Raw genomic sequence first — 17,276 nt, forward strand, 5'->3', positions numbered from 1 at the left:
AGCTCTTAGGCAAGCTGGGAATTTGAACAGAGAAAGAACATTTTACAACTCTTTACCATAAAACATTAGGCACAGATTTAATAAAAATTCTTTCCAGCCCAGCTATCAGGATTTTAAGAGGAAAAAGCAACAAATCAGGACTCTCCCAGGAGGAGCGAGGTGAGCTGGGAAGGTGCCAGCTCCAGGCTCTGGATGAACCCAGAGCGGCGATCTGGGAAGCGACGCTTTGGCAAGGACCATAAATCATCCATGGACAATTCCTTTGGCCTTTGCCAGGCTGCTTTGGTAGTCTCCATGGCAACACCTTTTCCCCAGAGCAAAGTTCAATTATTTTACATTTTTACTGCTGTTTGCTTAAAGTTTACCAGGATGACTCTGTGCTCGCACAGAGCACGGACAGCACCGAGGAGGAATCACCCTCATGGTAAACCGGACTAAAGGGACCAAAATCCTCTGAACTGGGGGGAAAATCCGTGGAAAGATGCCATCCAGGAGGAAAACATCCATGTTTGCCTCTGCTTTCTGTACCTGTGTGAGCTCCTTCGTGGTGATCTGTGTGGTGCTGGCGACCCCGCAGTGGGTGAGCAGCGACGTTCGGTTCTCCCGCACCAACTCCACCGTCACCGTCAGCCTCACGTACGGCCTCTTCAGTGGCACCTGTGAGCAGTTCGTGGATGCAGGACTCCTGGTGTCCGAAAAAACATTCCAAGGTGAGTGCTGGCACACCTGGAAGTGGATCAGAGGATCACAGACTGCTCTGGGTTGGAAAGACCTTAAAACTCATCCCATTCCCGCCCTACCATGGGCAGGGACACCTTCCACTATCTCAGGACCCTGTCCAACCTGGCCTTAGACACTTCCAGGGATCCAGGGGCAGCCACAGGCTCCCTGGGAAACCCATTCCAGGGCTTCACCACCCTCACAGGGAGGAATTCCTTCCCAATATCCAATCCAAACCTAAGATCTCCTTGCTCGTGCCGCTGACGGACGTATCCATCCCGTATTCACCTGTAAGTAGAATACTTTAAATGAGAACAAGAATAGCCACAGAACAGTCTGGGGATCCAAGTGGTATAAAATAAGGCCCCCCAAAAGGCACAGAAATGCTGCAGCATTCCTGACAATACCAGCTTATCACCTGTGATCTTGGCCTTCACCTTGGAATGAGGGAAAAACCACAAAATGGGAACTTTCTGTCAAACTGACTTTGATTTTCACAAGTTTGGTGAGGAACAGAAAAGCAGCACTCAGCACTTTATTAAGGGATTTACAAACCTAATTGACCTTCCAGGTTGGTTTTTTTTTTAATTTCATTATGTTAATTTATTGTCTGACTTCAAACATTTTGCCACCTACTACTAAATTAGCACCATTTTGATAGAGAAAGGTTTTAAGGCTGCTGCAGGAAAAAGAATAAAACACACAAAACAACACCCAGAGGTAGATGAACCTGAAAGCTGCTGCCAGGATCAAGGGTTTGCACTTATTTTATCTGCCTTGCTGCCTCATCAAGTTCAGAACAATAATGCTGGTGACACACAGGAAAGGGAGAAAAGCCACTCGAAAGAAAGCTACCAAAAACATGAGCAGGTCAAGTAATTTTGAAATATGAGATATGGATTTAACTTAGGTGTAAGGACTGGCACAGGGTGCCCAGAGCAGCTGGGGCTGCCCCTGGATCCCTGGCAGTGCCCAAGGCCAGGCTGGACATTGGGGCTGGGAGCAGCCTGGGACAGTGGGAGGTGTCCCTGCCATGGCAGGGCTGGCACTGGGTGGGCTTTAAGGTCCCTTCCAACCCAAACCAGTCTGGGATTTTAAGATGTTTCAAGAAATATTTTCATTTTTGGTAGGCTGTTGTGAGATGTCCCAGCACAGCAGATCTAAACCTCCAGCTGCTTCCCAGCTCTTCCCCAGCTTTATTTATTCCTGGCATTGCACCTGCAGAAACACCTGAATTCCCACGGTGGCAGAGCTGTGTTACACAAACCTGTCCCCACCATGACATTTATGTTCTCACGAAACCCTGAGCACAGCAGCATTCCCAGCAAAAGGTGGAGCATGGATGGGGATAGTTACGTAACAAGTACAGAGTCCCAAATCATTCAATCTTACTTCACTACAGTCACAGCAGAACAATGAACGTGATTTTTAGAAGAGTCAATAATAAACTAATTTATACGTGGTTATAGCTGCCCATGGCAGCTGGCTGAAGCCCCAAGCCTTGAGCCACGTGGGCAGCTCTGGCTGATTTTAATGGGGCTCCGTGGGAAACGTGGAATCCTGCCCTGGAGAGCTGATGGCAGAGGAGGATCCAGGCTGGCTGCAGTCCAGGGATTGTGCCCTGCCTTTGTCTGCACAGCAGCTCCCACAGCCCAGTCGCAGGGCCTGGGTGTTGTGATCGATTTTAATTAGAATTACTGAAAGGAACTCAAAACACTCTGCTGTCAGTGAAAGGTTTCAGTTCTCTGCATGGTCTGCGTTGGTGGTGTTGGGTTTTCCCTCACTGGATTTGGGGTTTTGTGCTTATCACTTAAGAAGCGTTGAGAGAACACTTACAAAAAGCTATCTCAACTCTCACCTATCAGTAATTTAGGGATGAATAAAGTGAGCGTCAGGAGCTGTGAGTTTCTTTCCACAGCTGCTGAAGGAAAGTGGAGCTTTGTGAATAATCTAAATATGGGTTTGCCCGCATCCCTCATTAGTTCTGTCGGGCAGGTATCCAGAATGAGAAGAACTGACTTTAAATTAATTCTTAGGCTCTGTACTAGGCATGATTATCGTGTTTACATTAAATATTATTTACTGAAGAAATCCTTCCCTGGGAGGGTGGGCAGGCCCTGGCACAGGGTGCCCAGAGCAGCTGGGGCTGCCCCTGGATCCCTGGCAGTGCCCAAGGCCAGGCTGGACATTGGGGCTGGGAGCAGCCTGGGACAGTGGGAAGTGTCCCTGCCATGGCAGGGGTGGAATGAGACGTTCTTTAATGTCCCTTCCAGCCCAAACCAGTCTGTTCTATCATTCTATTCCATATATATTTGAAATAGGAAACATGCTTCCTAGAATTCCATACATTCTATCTTTATATTCATATTCATTTATATTCCTGTCCTCCTAAGGCAGGAGAAGCGTTTCCTTTGCTGATATCCTTAAATAAACGGATTTCCAGTGCTATGGAGGAACAAAGTGCTGAGCTTTCTGCACTCTGACATTTCAGACACCAGCAAGAGGAGTTCTAAACATGCTTTTAAATCTCAGCATGATTTAATTTGGTATTTGATTTAAAACCAGTTCTGCCCTGGCTGGGGGCTCTGCTGTGCACCCCACGTGCGTTTCTCAAATGGCATTGTCACATTTGGGTATGGGAAAAGAAGGACAATCCCAGAAGGGTAAATCAGAGTCAAGAACTTGAGGATTATTTTTAGCAGCAGCCCAGGTTGGCTTTTATCAATGACTATTCCAAAGCAGATCATCAACAGCCTTTACAAAAAAAACAACTTGTTTTTTCCAGAAACCACAACATTAAAAGAAATTTCCAAGCACAAAGATGAAAGACTTTGAATATAATTCCTGCCATGCCCTGTGCATGGAGTGCCCAGCCAGGGTGGCTCTTTCCCAGCCTTAATGGAGCAATAAATCACTGCAGCCACTTCCCAGGCCCTGGGGATGAACAGGCAGCCAGAACGCAAAAGTTATTTAATAACCAGAGTCCTCAGAGCCTCCCTGAGCTGTTTGAGTGGTTTGTCTTAGAGAGGAACCACCTATGAATAAAATGCTCTGTCAGAGGGTTTGGCCACAGCTTTGACTGGTCCAAGCCAAACAGGTAGAGCTTGAGCCAGGCTCAGGAAGAGCCACGCCCAGAGAGTCCAGAAGGTCAGGATTATCCAACAGCTGACAGCCAGCAAGGCCAACAACACCCAAGGAGGACTTTCAAATTCACCACAGCACAGAGGAATCGTTTCACTTTCTAAAATACATGACAACAGATGCTGGAATTCATTCATGTTCTCATCAGTTCCCAGGGATCTCCTGTAAATTTGGAAGCTCTGTTGAGCTCTCCTTGGGATTTTTTGCTTGTTTGGGCTTTTTTCAGTGCTTAATTCCTGATGTGTCATGGGTGATTGTGGAGCTGTAAAAGCTGCTGGGAAGGCTGACTAAGCTCAGTAAAGTCTGGGAAATTCTACCCAAACACGTAAGAATTAAGGGTGAAAACCAAAAGAAGATACAGGAAATTAAGGAGAGATCTGGGCAGACCCTGTTTTCATTCTAGGATGAGGTTGTTTTACACAGATCCGGCTGCAGGTTACAACTGATCCCACTCAAACAGATCAGCTGCTGGAGACTCCTTCCGTCTGCACAGGCTGCTTTAGTTAGGGATAAAACCCCATCAGTTGCCATGAAAAGAGCATTTTCTTTAAAGCCCTCAGCCTTGTGCTGTTGCAGACACGGCTACAACAGCTGGAGGCTGACAAGATGCCATCCCCTAAACTGCAGCTCCGTGTCAGACATAAACAAGATCAACTAGGGGGTGTGAGAGGTGTAGCCAGGCAGTTGTGGAGATGTTCTGAGCGATAAAATTAAGTGAGGCTGCCAGAGGGAAATTACACAAGCCTGTCTGATTTGGCTCCAGACTTATTTCTTCTGCAAGAAATAGATCACAGGTTGTAAGGCTGCGAGGCTGCTTCAGCCTGAGCACAGGGTGCAAGCTGCTCACTTCCATTTCATTGAGTGATATCCCCCGGATGCCCTCCTTTCCTTTTCTTCCAGGAAAATTGCTTAAATTTACAACTGATTTCCATAACACATCCTCACCTGCTGCTGCCTCGAGCAGAAATTAACTTGTACTGCAGTATTAGATAAAATGTGAGAGGAATTCTCCTTTCCATTCCTTTCCAACAGCTCTTTTTATTATATTTATTCCTCTTTATGGGTTTTTACTCCTTTTTTTTTCCTTCTGCTGTGATTTCTGCCACTTATGCACTACCTGAATATTTTGCAATAATGGCTCTGTATCAAGAACAGCACAGAAAGGGAATTTTCCTACAGAAATCTGTCTCTCACAACATCTATTTGAACAGAGAGCTCCAAAACATTGTCCTTGTATTTGTTGCAACATAAAGCAGCCACAGGCACATTATAGCTGCCTTTTCAGTCTTTAAATTGAGAGGAGGAAAAGAATTCACCTCCACAAAATACACTTTGAGGCTATTGCATTTGGGGTTGAGTCTCTTGTTATCAGCAACTTGTCGAGTAACTGGGAGGATTTAGGCAAAAATTGGTGACAGTTCTGAAGGGTTTGACCACAAGAGCCATGGACATGTGGCCGGGAGCTACAGCAGGGAATGATCTGGGAATAAGCCAGGGAAAAAGGAGAGGGAGCAGGATGTGGGGTCAGGGCCATGTGCCCACAAAGCTCAGCCCTGTGGGAGCCAAACCCTCCACGAACCCCGTCCTGTCCTGGTGGGAAAACAGCAGGAGCTGCTCCTTTATTTTAAAAGAAGGTACCAGTCCTGCCTCCAGCAAGCTTTTCCTGCAGGGCATGCAGACAGATCCAGTCAGGAGATGAGCTCAACCACCCTCATCTGCCCCTGGATGACCACGCTCAGATTTATTTGCCCTGCAAATGCAGCTGACCCATCCAGGCAGCAGCTTTAATGCACTTTGGGAAGGATTTCCCCGTGAAATTTATTGCACGTGAGGGACTGCTGCTTTATCGAAAGGAAATACAACTGGAGCAGAGCTCTACATTGGAGCAGGGTTTTAAATTGGCATTTGTGGAGGTTACCAGACACTGGCAGAGGAACACCCAGATTTCTGATCCACTTTAGGCAGAAAATTCCTGTCTGGCCACGTCCAGAGGAAATATCTACAGAAGTATTAAGGACAGAAGTTTACTACCCACTAACCTGCAGAATTAGCAGACAAGAATTTATTTCAGCCCCACATTCCTTCACCCCATGTTTCGGTTTGGATTCATTGCTGTGTCCAATCCTCCTGCTCTTTCTTCATCCCCATCCCTACAGATCAGCCAGACCTCTGCTCATTAGCTTTTAATTACAGCCCTGGCAGGAGGTCATAACATGGGCTGAGCCCATGTGGCTGGGCAGGGCAGGTTGTCACAGAATCATGGAATATTCACGTAGGAAAAGCTCTCCAAGATAACTGAGTCCAACCTTTAATCACTAAACCACGTCCCCCGGCACCACAGCCACTTTAGAACACTTCCAGGGATGGTGACTCCCTGGTCAATGCTTGACCACCCTTTTTCTGTGAGCAAACTTTCCCACATCTCCACTCGAACCCCCTCTGGCACGAGCTGGGGCCGTGTCCTTTCCTGCTGTCCCTGTCCCCTGACCCCGCTGTGTTTCAGTCGCAGACGCCCTGAGCAGCGCCAGGAGCAGGAGCCTGAACGTTGCCATCATCGTGGTGCTGGTGCTGGCTCTGCTGAGCTCCCTGCTCAGCTCTGGCTTCACCTGCACCAACGCTGTCAGCAACCCCTACCAGACATTCCTGGGACCCGTCGGAGTCTACACCTGGAATTCCGTGTGCGGTGAGTAGCGCGTGTTCCCGTGGATTCCGGGATGAAGGAATAGCTGCGAAAGGGAACACTTGGAAATGCATTCTGTTCTGTGGGTTTCCTTTGTAACTGTGCCTGCTGGGACACCCGAAAAGCATCTTTGAAATACCAGTAAAATACATTATATAACAATAAAACAATATTCATATAATAGTATTTATAGGGAGGCAGCAGCTTGGAGGAGTGAGCCCTGGCAAAAATTATTTCAGTCTTTAAAAAAGCAAAAAGTCACAGGTGAAAATAAGTTTAAACATTCCCTAAGCATGAAAAACAATTGGAGGGGATGCTGAGTCATTAGAGCTGGGAACCTGTCCAAGAACCCCACGTTCTTGCTTGGATTGAGCCCGGCTGCTCCCAACCCTCCCTGTGCTGCTCTGGCCACGACCACAGATCTCACACTTGATTAGTCTCGAGAGGATTAGGTGTTCCTCTAATAATAGGTTTGCACTTGAATAATTTCCTTTTAAGACATCTGATTAGAGAGTACTTCAGCACAGGTATTTTGTCCCTCAAAAGCTCTTCAGGTCCAGGGAAGAAGTGTCCCCAGCAGCACCACGCTGTCCTGGGGACACAGCCAGCCCTCAGTGGGAAGGGAGCAGTGCAGATAATCTTAATTATAGCAAGTGCAGGTGAGGCGTGAAAATCACTCATTTTTAACACAGATGCTGAAGCAGCTGTGAAACGCAGTAAGAAAAGTGAACAAAAGCTAAATTAGACAATTATTCACTTCTGAGACAGGTAGATCATTGTCTCATCACAAGAGAGGGTTTTTCCTGAGCCCAGCACCCTGAACCTGCAAGCTCTGACTGAAATGAAAGGACCAAAATAAATATTGGGGAGAAAATAAAATTCTCATGTTGGCTGAGGGTTGTGGTTACTTTTAACAGCCCTGCAAGTGCTGTGACCTGGAAGTTCATTTTGCTGTGGGTGTATTTTTATGGGAAATCACGCATCATTTAATGGGGGAGGTCATCTTGGAGGCTCCTAATCCTCCTACAGCGTCCTCCTGAATAAAAAATGAAGCTGTTTCAGCGTGAGCTGGGGTGGGATGAGGTGCCTGGAGAGAAGGAATGGAACTGTTCCGCCAGAGTTCAGAGATTACAGCTCTGTTGGCACGAGGAAAGCAGAGATGTAAGAGCAATATTGAGTTAAATGTCAAAGCAACTGAACTCCTTTTACATTTGGGAGGCTGTAAGAAATAGAGACAGACCTAATAAGACATCACATTTTGGCTCATGCCAGACTGATACAATAATTCAAGCTGTAAAGAACAGGAGGCCTCCAAGTTTAAGCTCTTGGGCCACCCCTGAGCACAGACCAGGCTGCTCAGGGCTTTATCCAGCTGTGATATTTATCCAGCTGTGATATTTATCCAGCTGTGATATTTTATCCAGCTGTGAGACTGCCCATCCATGGATTTGGGCTCGTATCAAACAGGCATTGACAAATCACCAAAGGGGTGAATACACAATACTGCTCAGCCCTAAATTCAGTGAAAAAGAGTTGAATTAAATGGCCTTATCTAAGACTAATCAGTGAGAATCTAATCATTTTCAATTATATCTTTGCCTGTATCAAAACACCTGGCAGATACTATTGGGTGGGGCAAAAATTCTTTAAATGCCCCCATAGTTTATTAATGATAAATATTAGATAAATTGATTAAAATACCTGGATTAGGACAAGAATTAAAGCAGACTGTAAGTCACTACATAAATAACATTGCAGTTTCTCCTCTAAAATGTTATATTTTATATAAAATTATAATTTTGTATTTCTATTTTCTAGGAGTCCTCACCCTCATAGCCATGATTCTTTTCCCTGTGAATGTCCAAGGAAACAGCCTGTCTCAAGAACTGGCCCAGGGATGTTCCACCTCTCCACAGACACACCTTGGATCCAAACACAACTACGGATATTCCTACTGGATCATGCTGCTCATCCTTTTCCTGAACATTGCTTCTCTCTTCATCATCTATTTCTATGACCACGCCAGATATTCCAAGAAGAAAGAGCAGGAAAGACCCATTGAAAATGCACCAAAGGATGTTATCCTGTTTTAAGGACACCTTGGAAAAGGGGGTGTGCAGGAGGATTCATGTGGACAGCAGATTTCTGTTTGCTCTGAACTGTGTGCGCAGTTCAATTCCCAAATTGTTGTGAGGACACCAAAGCCTCTTTCGGTTTCAGCTGCCTTCAGGCCTGGGCAGCAAGATCAAAGACATCGTTTGAGTTGTGTGGGATTTGGGATCTCGAGGGACAGGAAGAGTGTAAACACCAGGATCCCTTGGGATCAGCAGAAATGGTCACAGAAGTGCTGGTGCTCCATCTTCTCCTTTCTCTGCTCAGGGATGTCCTGCAGGTCTGGAGGCTCCTGGTCATGCCAGGAACTGCCCTTGTGGCCAAAACCCACAGAACACAGTGCTGGAGTCCCCATCCCTGCGGGGATTGAACAGCCCTGGGGATGTGGCACTTGGGGACATGGGGCAGTGGTGGCCTTGGCGGTGCTGGGAATGGTTGGACTCCATGGATTTCCCAACCTAAACGATTCTACAATTCCACAGCAGCAGAGAAGCCCAGTAGCTACAGGTTATTAATGGATAGGAGCATTAGGGAAATCTTGTCTGGGGCTCTTTGCAGACCTTTGAGCACTGCCAAGAGCAAAGGGCACTGCCACACCTTGGGCAGCTGTGCCCGGCCCCCTCTCCACACATCTCTGCCTGGCACAAAGTCCCCCCAGCTGGATTATCAGTGATGACTGATGGCCAGGGCCATCCCTTTGCCCAGTTTAATGAGTATTTACTGTGCTCACAAAGGCTGTAGAACTGCCCAGGAGTGGGGAGCTCCCTTCTCATTCCTCCAAGGGAAGGGAGCAGAGGGACCTTGGGACAGATCCTGCTCAGAGCACAGGCTCACTGTGGTCAGCACTTCTGCTCCTTTGTCCCTCACCTTTGCAGCCAGCAGAGACCTTTTCTTTTCTTTCCTTTAAAAAGGAAAAAAAAAAGCCTCATTTTCCTTTGCAGTGTGAATTTCAGTTGTGCTCCATATCTGTCCTGTGATACAAGAGGTGCTCGTGGAGATAAGAAAGCATTTTGAAGAGGGGATGAGGAGATACAAGAGGTGAATCCTCACTTTTTATGTCAGAAAAGCAAAGTTTGGAGATGAAAGCAGCCAGCACTTTGTGCAGCTGTGCTTTCACAGGAACCAGAGCAGAGGGATTTTCCTTCCTGCTTAAAAGGGTGGTGAGGGCAGAGGGGGGAATAAAATAAAAAAGAGTTTCTAAGAGTTGAGGGTGGCACAGGTCAATAAAATCAGGGATGATCTTTGCTCTGCGTGACTGGAAGTGCCGGCGAGGGCTGTAACATTGCGGTGGAGCTGGCCCCGGGCCAGCTTTGCCAGTTTTGCTTCGGCTGCAAAAATTTTCACAGTTTCAGCGTTCATCTGTCACTGTTGGACCCAGCCAGCATCCGTCACACGCCACAGCTCCGCTCAGAGCGGCCTGGTGGAGGAACAGAGTCAGAATAATGCGGGAGGAGCAAGAATTCCTGCTCTGGAGAGCAGGAGCTTCCCACTGCCTGGGAGTTCGTGGTGCATCGAAGCACTGGTTTGGGAAATGAAATAAATCCTGCTTTTGGATGCCTGTTGGGAGCACGTGGCCCTGTTAAAAATCAGTCTGGAGGTCTCTTGTTTGCCTGCAGACACTAAAAAGTCACTGTGTAACGAGGACTCACCTGCTTTGATGTGAGCACAGATCAAAGTCACCACAAGGCTAAAAAACCCCGATTTAAACAGGAGTTCAAGTTGTAGGTGACTAACGAGGCTGCCTCGGGATTCTTCCTCTGGATGTTTTATCTCAAATTAAGGGCAGGAATTCCCTTCCCAGGCACCAAGAGCTGCTCTCAGGCACGCTGTGCTCGCTGGCAGCTGCTGCTGCGGGGATGGAGCAGGCGGGATGGGGCCGGGAAGAGCCTCAGGTGCCCCAAGGAGCAGCCGCGCATCCCTGCACGGGTGAACCCCCCAACCCCGGCTGGGCAAGCACAAGGCACGGACGAAGTGAACGCACAGAGCTGGCACCAACTTGGCACCCTGTGCTTCCCTAAAATTCCCTGCTAGCGCTGGGCAGTGGCAGCAGAGGGGGGGTTATCATTTATAAGGTGCCTCTGGATCCCTGGAAGTGTCCAAAGCCAGGCTGGTGCAGCCCAGGGTAGTGGGAGGCGTCCCTGCCCATGGAACTGGATGAGTTTAGGGTCCCATCCAACCCAGACCGTTCTGTAATTCCATTTATCCTGGGTTCAGGCTCTCCTCCCTTTCACCCCCCATCCAAACCTGCCCAAGGGCTGCCAGAGGAATATTTATTTTCAGCTCTCTGATACCCCTATAATAAAAATCATTAACTGTGTCTGTGATCCTGTGCTTGATTTAGAGCATCGATTGTTAATTCGGGCAGCTCTCCCACCAGCAGAGATTTTTAAACAGCAGGAGCTGGCTGGCTCTTTAGTGGAATAGCTCCTGGGGGACAGGGATTGCTTTTATTGACTGTGTCTCTGTGCCTCTGGGCAACAGCAAAGCTGCACTGGCTCTTTTTTTCTCTAATTGTGAATTAACCAGCTCTGCCGTGCTGCTGAGGGGCTACAGCAGAAATTATTGCATTTGCCTGCCTGCAGCTTTGCAATGTATCTTATTAAATGTTTTCAGCTGCTGCTAAACATTAGGCTGACTGTTAATTTAGCAGGTGTTGAGGATCTGCGGTGGTTTCAAGGAAAAGCTGCCTTTATTCAGCATTTTCTGCTGCATGGTGTAACTTTTATCCAGTGTGAAACCTTGAGAGTGAACTGTACAGCTGAAATAGATCTTGCACAAATAGAATCACAGAATTAGAGGATGGTTGGGTTGGAAGGGGCATTAAAATTCATCTCATTCCACCCCTGCCATGGCAGGGACACCTCCCACTGTCCCAGGCTGCTCCCAGCCCCAATGTCCAGCCTGGCCTTGGGCACTGCCAGGGATCCAGGGGCAGCCCCAGCTGCTCTGGGCACCCTGTGCCAGGGCCTGCCCACCCTCCCAGGGAACAATTCCTTCCCAATATATAACTTAAATCTCTCCTCTTTAATCCAAAGCCATCCCTCCTTGTCCTGTGCCCCTGCAGAAAGCCAGGTGAGAATGCATTGCCCAGTTAATGTTATATATGGTTATTTTAAACCCTGTAGTTCAATCACAATCACTTTAGGAGAAGCATCCAAGTGATTTATTTAGCCAGGGAAAAAAAAATCCCTTGTTGAGCCAGAGCAACCATTATGGACAGGTCAGCATGGACTGGGAGTGAGGGACTGCCTTGGATTTCTCCTTCGGGGAGTAAAAGGAGGAAGAGAGGGGAGCAGATGGGAGCTGGGGGTGCCTTGCTGGATAATCCCCTCTTGTTCTTCTCCACTCAAGCTCAGCTTTCAGCATTTCTGACCGGGGGCACAGGGTGAGGAGCAGTTGGGACTCGGATGTCGGAGGGGGAATCACCTTTCAGCCGGTTTGAGGCAGGACCTTCCCCTGACCTGCTCAGACACAGCTCCCGGGGAAAAGCCGCGCTTCAGACACTGGCAAGTGATGAATGTGGAAAATCACCCGGCTTCAGATAAGTTGGGAGCTTGATTTTCCTCTCAGCAGCGCATCGGGCTGACAGTGCCAGCTTTTCCCCTTTCACCTGAGGGTGAACTGCCAGGACCTGTACTCGTTAAGAGGATAAGTGCACTGAACACAGCTCCATTCATCTCCAGGCTGCCTGCTTGGCAAGAGCCGGGCCGATTCCCCTCTGATCTCCCAAAACCTAATGCAAGCTTGGATTAGGTTGCATCCCTTTCCCCCCCCGCCCCCTCTTTTTTACCCTCCTCCCATGGAAGTGCCTGTAAGGGGGATGCACAATCCTTTCTTTTGCAGAGCTTTTGAATCAGCAGATTCCTGGACACTTTGCCTTCCTGTTGTTCATCCCTGTCCTGGCTGGCTCCTGGGCAGCCTGTTCCCTTCCAGGACGTGGGGAATTCCTGACTTTTCCCATTCTGTAATCTAATTTAGAGCAGGAGCTTCCAAATCCAGGCAGTTACCTGATAACCAACCTTTGTTACCTCCTTATCCCAGCCCTGTCCAACCCAACCATGGACACTTCCAGGGATGGGGCACTTAAATCCTGAACCCCCCAGTTATCCCAGGGAACCAATGGGATTTCCAGGATTTAATGGGTGTTCTGCTGGAGGAGCAGTTCCTGTGGTGCCCAAACCACATCAAAACAACCTCTGGGAAGAAAAGGAACTGAAAAATCAGGAAATCAAATCCCACCGAACAGCATTCCCTGCAATAACTCAGGGCATGGAGTTATCCCTTCCTGCTCAGCCTGTTCTGGCTTCTGCTCCTGTGCCTGGAAAGGGAATTGAGCTGGAGAGTAAGGGGGATTTTCCCTGTTTAGTCCCATTTTCCTCCCGGCTGTTTGCTGCAGGAGCCATGAGAGGGCAGCAGGCTCCTTCCTAGGATGCCTTGGCTTGGCTTTCCTGGTTTATTCTGCTGAAAAGTGGACGGCGAGAAAGGCAGGGAGGGGCTGGGAGGGAGAGGGAGAAGGCTCCTGACTCTACATGCAACGGATTCTTCTATTTCACCTCCTTAAGACACACAAAAAGAGAAAGCATTTTCCAAATTACATTAATTTTGAGGCTCTAATTGACATCCCAGCTCTGTGGGAATGAGCACAGGGGGAGGGAAGAGAGTGGTAGGTTCCTGGGAAAAGTTTTTGGCCAATTCCCAGTATTATGTTATATGTAATAATAAGAGGAAAATTGCCCCCAAAAAAGCCCAGAGGAAAGTGAGAATACACGATTTTTAAAAAATTAAATCAGAGCTACCAAAGCTCTTGGTTAATAATAGTCAGAAATACAGATTCAAAGAGAAAATGGGATTTTATACAGCACAAATCGGCCAAATAAGGATAAAGATACTGAGTTTTGCAAAGGTAACCAAGGCAACGTTCACTAGTATTCCTTGATCAATACAAGTGTGAGCAAAACCAGCATCTCAAATAAGAACAGAACTCTATCACCCAAGAATATTTTATAAACATGCTTATTTCTGGACATGAAAGAGAATATTTCAGTGACCACGGGAGGGGGGGGTTCTCCCATTCTTTGTCGAGGATTTTAAAGAGGAAAATAGAGGAAAATACAGAGGGATTGTGGCACTGTAAGAAAGTGTTTCCCATCTATTTCTACCTGTTGAAGCCTCGGGAGAAGCATCAGGCACATTACAGTGAATATTCAAATACTCAGATTAAAGCTTCTTGGGCAAAGAGCAACTCTTAGAATTAGCAGTGCAGAAAAAAAATGTGTGCATAACTAAAACCAAACTTCCTTCAACTGCAAACATCACTCTGGGAACATCCAGAGTTAAAAAAAATGTCAATTTTCCACCTTTCCAAAGTTTCTGACCAGTTCTAAGACTCATCTGGCAGGGAGAATAATAAAGAATAATAAAGAATAATAAAGAACCTGTCTCGTGTCGTATATTGTGCCTTGCAAAATCTATTTCAAGGCACAATTTACCCCATGACATGTGATTTACTTGAGGAGACTTTTCAGGATGACTTTGTTAAATTTCACACATCCCCAGCTTGTGCTAAGGGACCTTCTCCTGTGCTGGAGTTCCTGCAGTGGTCACCAAACCAATCTGGGTTATTTTCTCTATTTTCCCATGTGTTTCCATATGTTCAGGGTCAGATTTATTTCCCATCGCTGCCATCTTCCAGATGGGATCTTTTGAGAATAAAATGTCCCTGAGTGATGGGGAACCCTCCCAGATTTTTGGGGAATAAGGTGATCCATGAACACACCGGTGCTCCAAGGAGCTGCCAATGAAGCCACAGGAAGATGGGTGATACCCAAATTATCCCAACTTCAAAGAAAATCACTAATTACAATCAAACTATGCTTAATTTCCCAAGGACTTTGGGGTCCAGCCCAGATATTGTCACCTGCCCATGTTTTAAGGATATTCAGCATTCCTGGACTTTTTACTGGATCTGAGGGTTTCATGTTTAACATGGCAGGGCAAGGAGAAGGAAGAAGGAAATATTTGATGTGAAATTGCCCAAGAAACACAAGTGGGTGAGAAATAAACACTGCTGGCCTCTGCACACCATAATCCTGTGACAGAAATGCTTCAGCAGCCTGTGCTGAGGAAAGTCAGGAAGAAAATTCCCATTTCTGTCAACATCCAACGTGAGGAAAAGACAACTAAAAATGCGTCACCGAGGCAACAAACGAACTTTTCAAAGATCCCACGATCCAAATCCTTAATAAAAAAAAGTTTCTTTAAAAACTGAACAAATAAAAAGCTGGCAGAGCACGTGGAGGACACAGGACAAGGACACAGGTCCCACTTGGAACAGGGACACATCTCCAAAGGTGTCTGTCCATGTGGGAACATCCCACCCCCAGGTCATCCCTAACTTTGCAGCAGCTCCATTAATCCCTTCCCAACATTTCAAGCTGCCTTTTCCAGCCCCTTCTCCAGTTTTTATGGGAGTTTTGGCTCTTTCCAGCAAAACCATGTTACAACAGGATGGAAATTTTGCTTTCCTGCTGGATCTTTCCACACTGGGAACAACAGTTCAGCAGCTTCACAGGAATGATGGAAACCAGGCCAGAACAGGAACTTTCGTTGGCTTGAGTGGGATTTGGATGGAGCTGTGAACAAATTAACAGGACAAGAATGGGGATCTTCTCATGTTTATCCTGTGAGGGCAAAGACTGGAATCAACATATCCCCACTAATCTCAGCTTCCTTTCCCCACCTCCATTTAAAGGGGTTACAGGGATTAGAGAGAGCCAAGAGCAATTCTGGCTCCAGCCACCAGGTTCTCCAGATAATTTTGCACGTTTTGTTGGAATTAAACAAAGTTAAGGTTGGGAAAGACCTCCAAGATCACCAAATCCAGCCTCTGATTGAATCCCACTGTGCCACCAAACCACAAAGTGCCACATCCAGGCGGTTTTTGAACACTTCCAGGTTTTTTGAACACTTCCACCACGGCTCTGAGGAGCTGTTGCAATGTTTAACCACTTCTCACAGAATCCATTTTCCCCAATATCCAACCTGAACCTCCCCTGGTGCAACTTGAAGCCGTTTCTCCTTGGCTCAAGGGATAAATTGGACCATTCCTAGAAAACACTTGAGGGTTTGCAATGCAAAATAACAATATTATTTTTATTTTGATATTTGCTCCCATCCCTGGGGAGGCAGGAGCAGAGGTTCCCACTGGGCCTCAGCTTTCACACCAGTGTTCAAGTGGATGTTTTACCAGCTGGGGGTAAAAAGAAGCTTTTAAAGCACAAACCCGTGGGTTTATCAGGTTTAACAGCGTGTCTGTGGGGAGAAAACAGCAGCAAAAGAGGGGAAATGAAAAGGGTTATGGTGGATACCATAAATTATGTGTTTTCTTTGTTAAATCTCCAAGAAAATAAGATAGAAGCCACACAGGTGCCCCTGAGAAGGACCCTGCTGCTGGCTGGGGGTGTCTGAGAGTCAAACACCCCTCTCCAGGAGCGGTTTCATTTATCAAGGAGGTCTGTCAGCACATAAATTGCTGTTTTCCAGACCTGGCACTCAGGCTGCAATAGAGGGAAGGAAGCTGAGGATCCATAACCATCCATCTCCATTTGTCATTCCGGGATGAGAGGGGAGCAGGGCCCCATCTCCAGCGCCAGATTTTGCTCTCTGATACCATCCTGGGAGTTACTCCTCCCCTCCTCTCCCTTTACTCTGCTCCCTCAGTCCTGCCCTTACAAGCTGAGACTTGCTCAGTTCCTGCATTTTGAAATAAATTGGTTTTATTTTTCCAGCACTTCGCTGGAAATGAAACTTTGCACAGGTGAGAAAAGCACAAAAATCCCATTCAAAGCCACATTTAAACATCAAGGAGGTTTTAAATGTTACTTTCAGCCTCTTCTGGTACAACTGTCCCAGTGCTCCCTGCAGATCCGAAATGGTATTGGATTTTGATAGCACCTCTGGGTTTAATGTGAGATAATGAATGAAACGTGCCCACAGATGGGAAAGGATCCTGCCAGCAAGGGGGAATTCCAATTATTTCTCTGCAGCCAGAGGGTGACTACTTCTAATCTGGAAATAACTTCCATTGTTGAAACAAAGGAAAAGGAGCTGCAGCTTCTGGTTAATTCTGGGGGGACTATTCAGCTGGTTTTTAATGAAATGCAGGTTGAGAACACTTTTTAGGCAATTTATTGCATGGGAAAGGCTGATGGGAAGCTACAAGATGCAGGAGAGAATCCAAGTCCTTAATCAAAGAAGGTGCAGCAGATAATAGTCAGGTGTAAGAAAGGACTTTAAAAGGGCAGCACATTTTGGTTTTCCTCACAAAGATTCTTAAAGGAGAGCCAGGGAACAGAGCATCGACCTTTTCTGGAGATAATTCACTTCATGCCTCTTTTCTCTAAGGAAGATGTCATCACTTATTCCAAGAAATGTTCTCTGGCATGGACTAGCAAGAATAAAGCCCAGAGGTTGATTTCAACATTTATATTGATTTATTACACCTGTCCAAAACAATTTCAAGAGGAAATATTTTCTCTGGTAAGCTCTGAAGTCCCAACCATGCCCTGGCAAGGCTGCAGAAAGCCTCTTGATCACATACAAAATATTCCCTGGCAATCCTGAA

General features: G+C 46.9%; 1 protein-coding gene across 1 annotated transcript; it reads left to right on the forward strand.

Moving 5' to 3' along the window:
* The first annotated feature begins 267 nt into the window (after window positions 1-267).
* On the forward strand, window positions 268-10,761 carry CLRN3 (clarin 3). The gene is made up of 3 exons (XM_008633328.2): window positions 268-710; window positions 6,365-6,544; window positions 8,360-10,761. Exons 1-3 carry the CDS (start codon window positions 482-484, stop codon window positions 8,632-8,634), a joined length of 684 nt encoding a protein of 227 aa, XP_008631550.1. The 5' UTR covers window positions 268-481; the 3' UTR covers window positions 8,635-10,761.
* The last annotated feature ends 6,515 nt before the right edge of the window (window positions 10,762-17,276 follow it).

The sequence above is a fragment of the Corvus brachyrhynchos genome, unplaced genomic scaffold, assembly GCF_000691975.1.
Source record: "Corvus brachyrhynchos isolate BGI_N302 unplaced genomic scaffold, ASM69197v1 scaffold514, whole genome shotgun sequence".
Lineage (NCBI taxonomy): Eukaryota > Metazoa > Chordata > Aves > Passeriformes > Corvidae > Corvus > Corvus brachyrhynchos.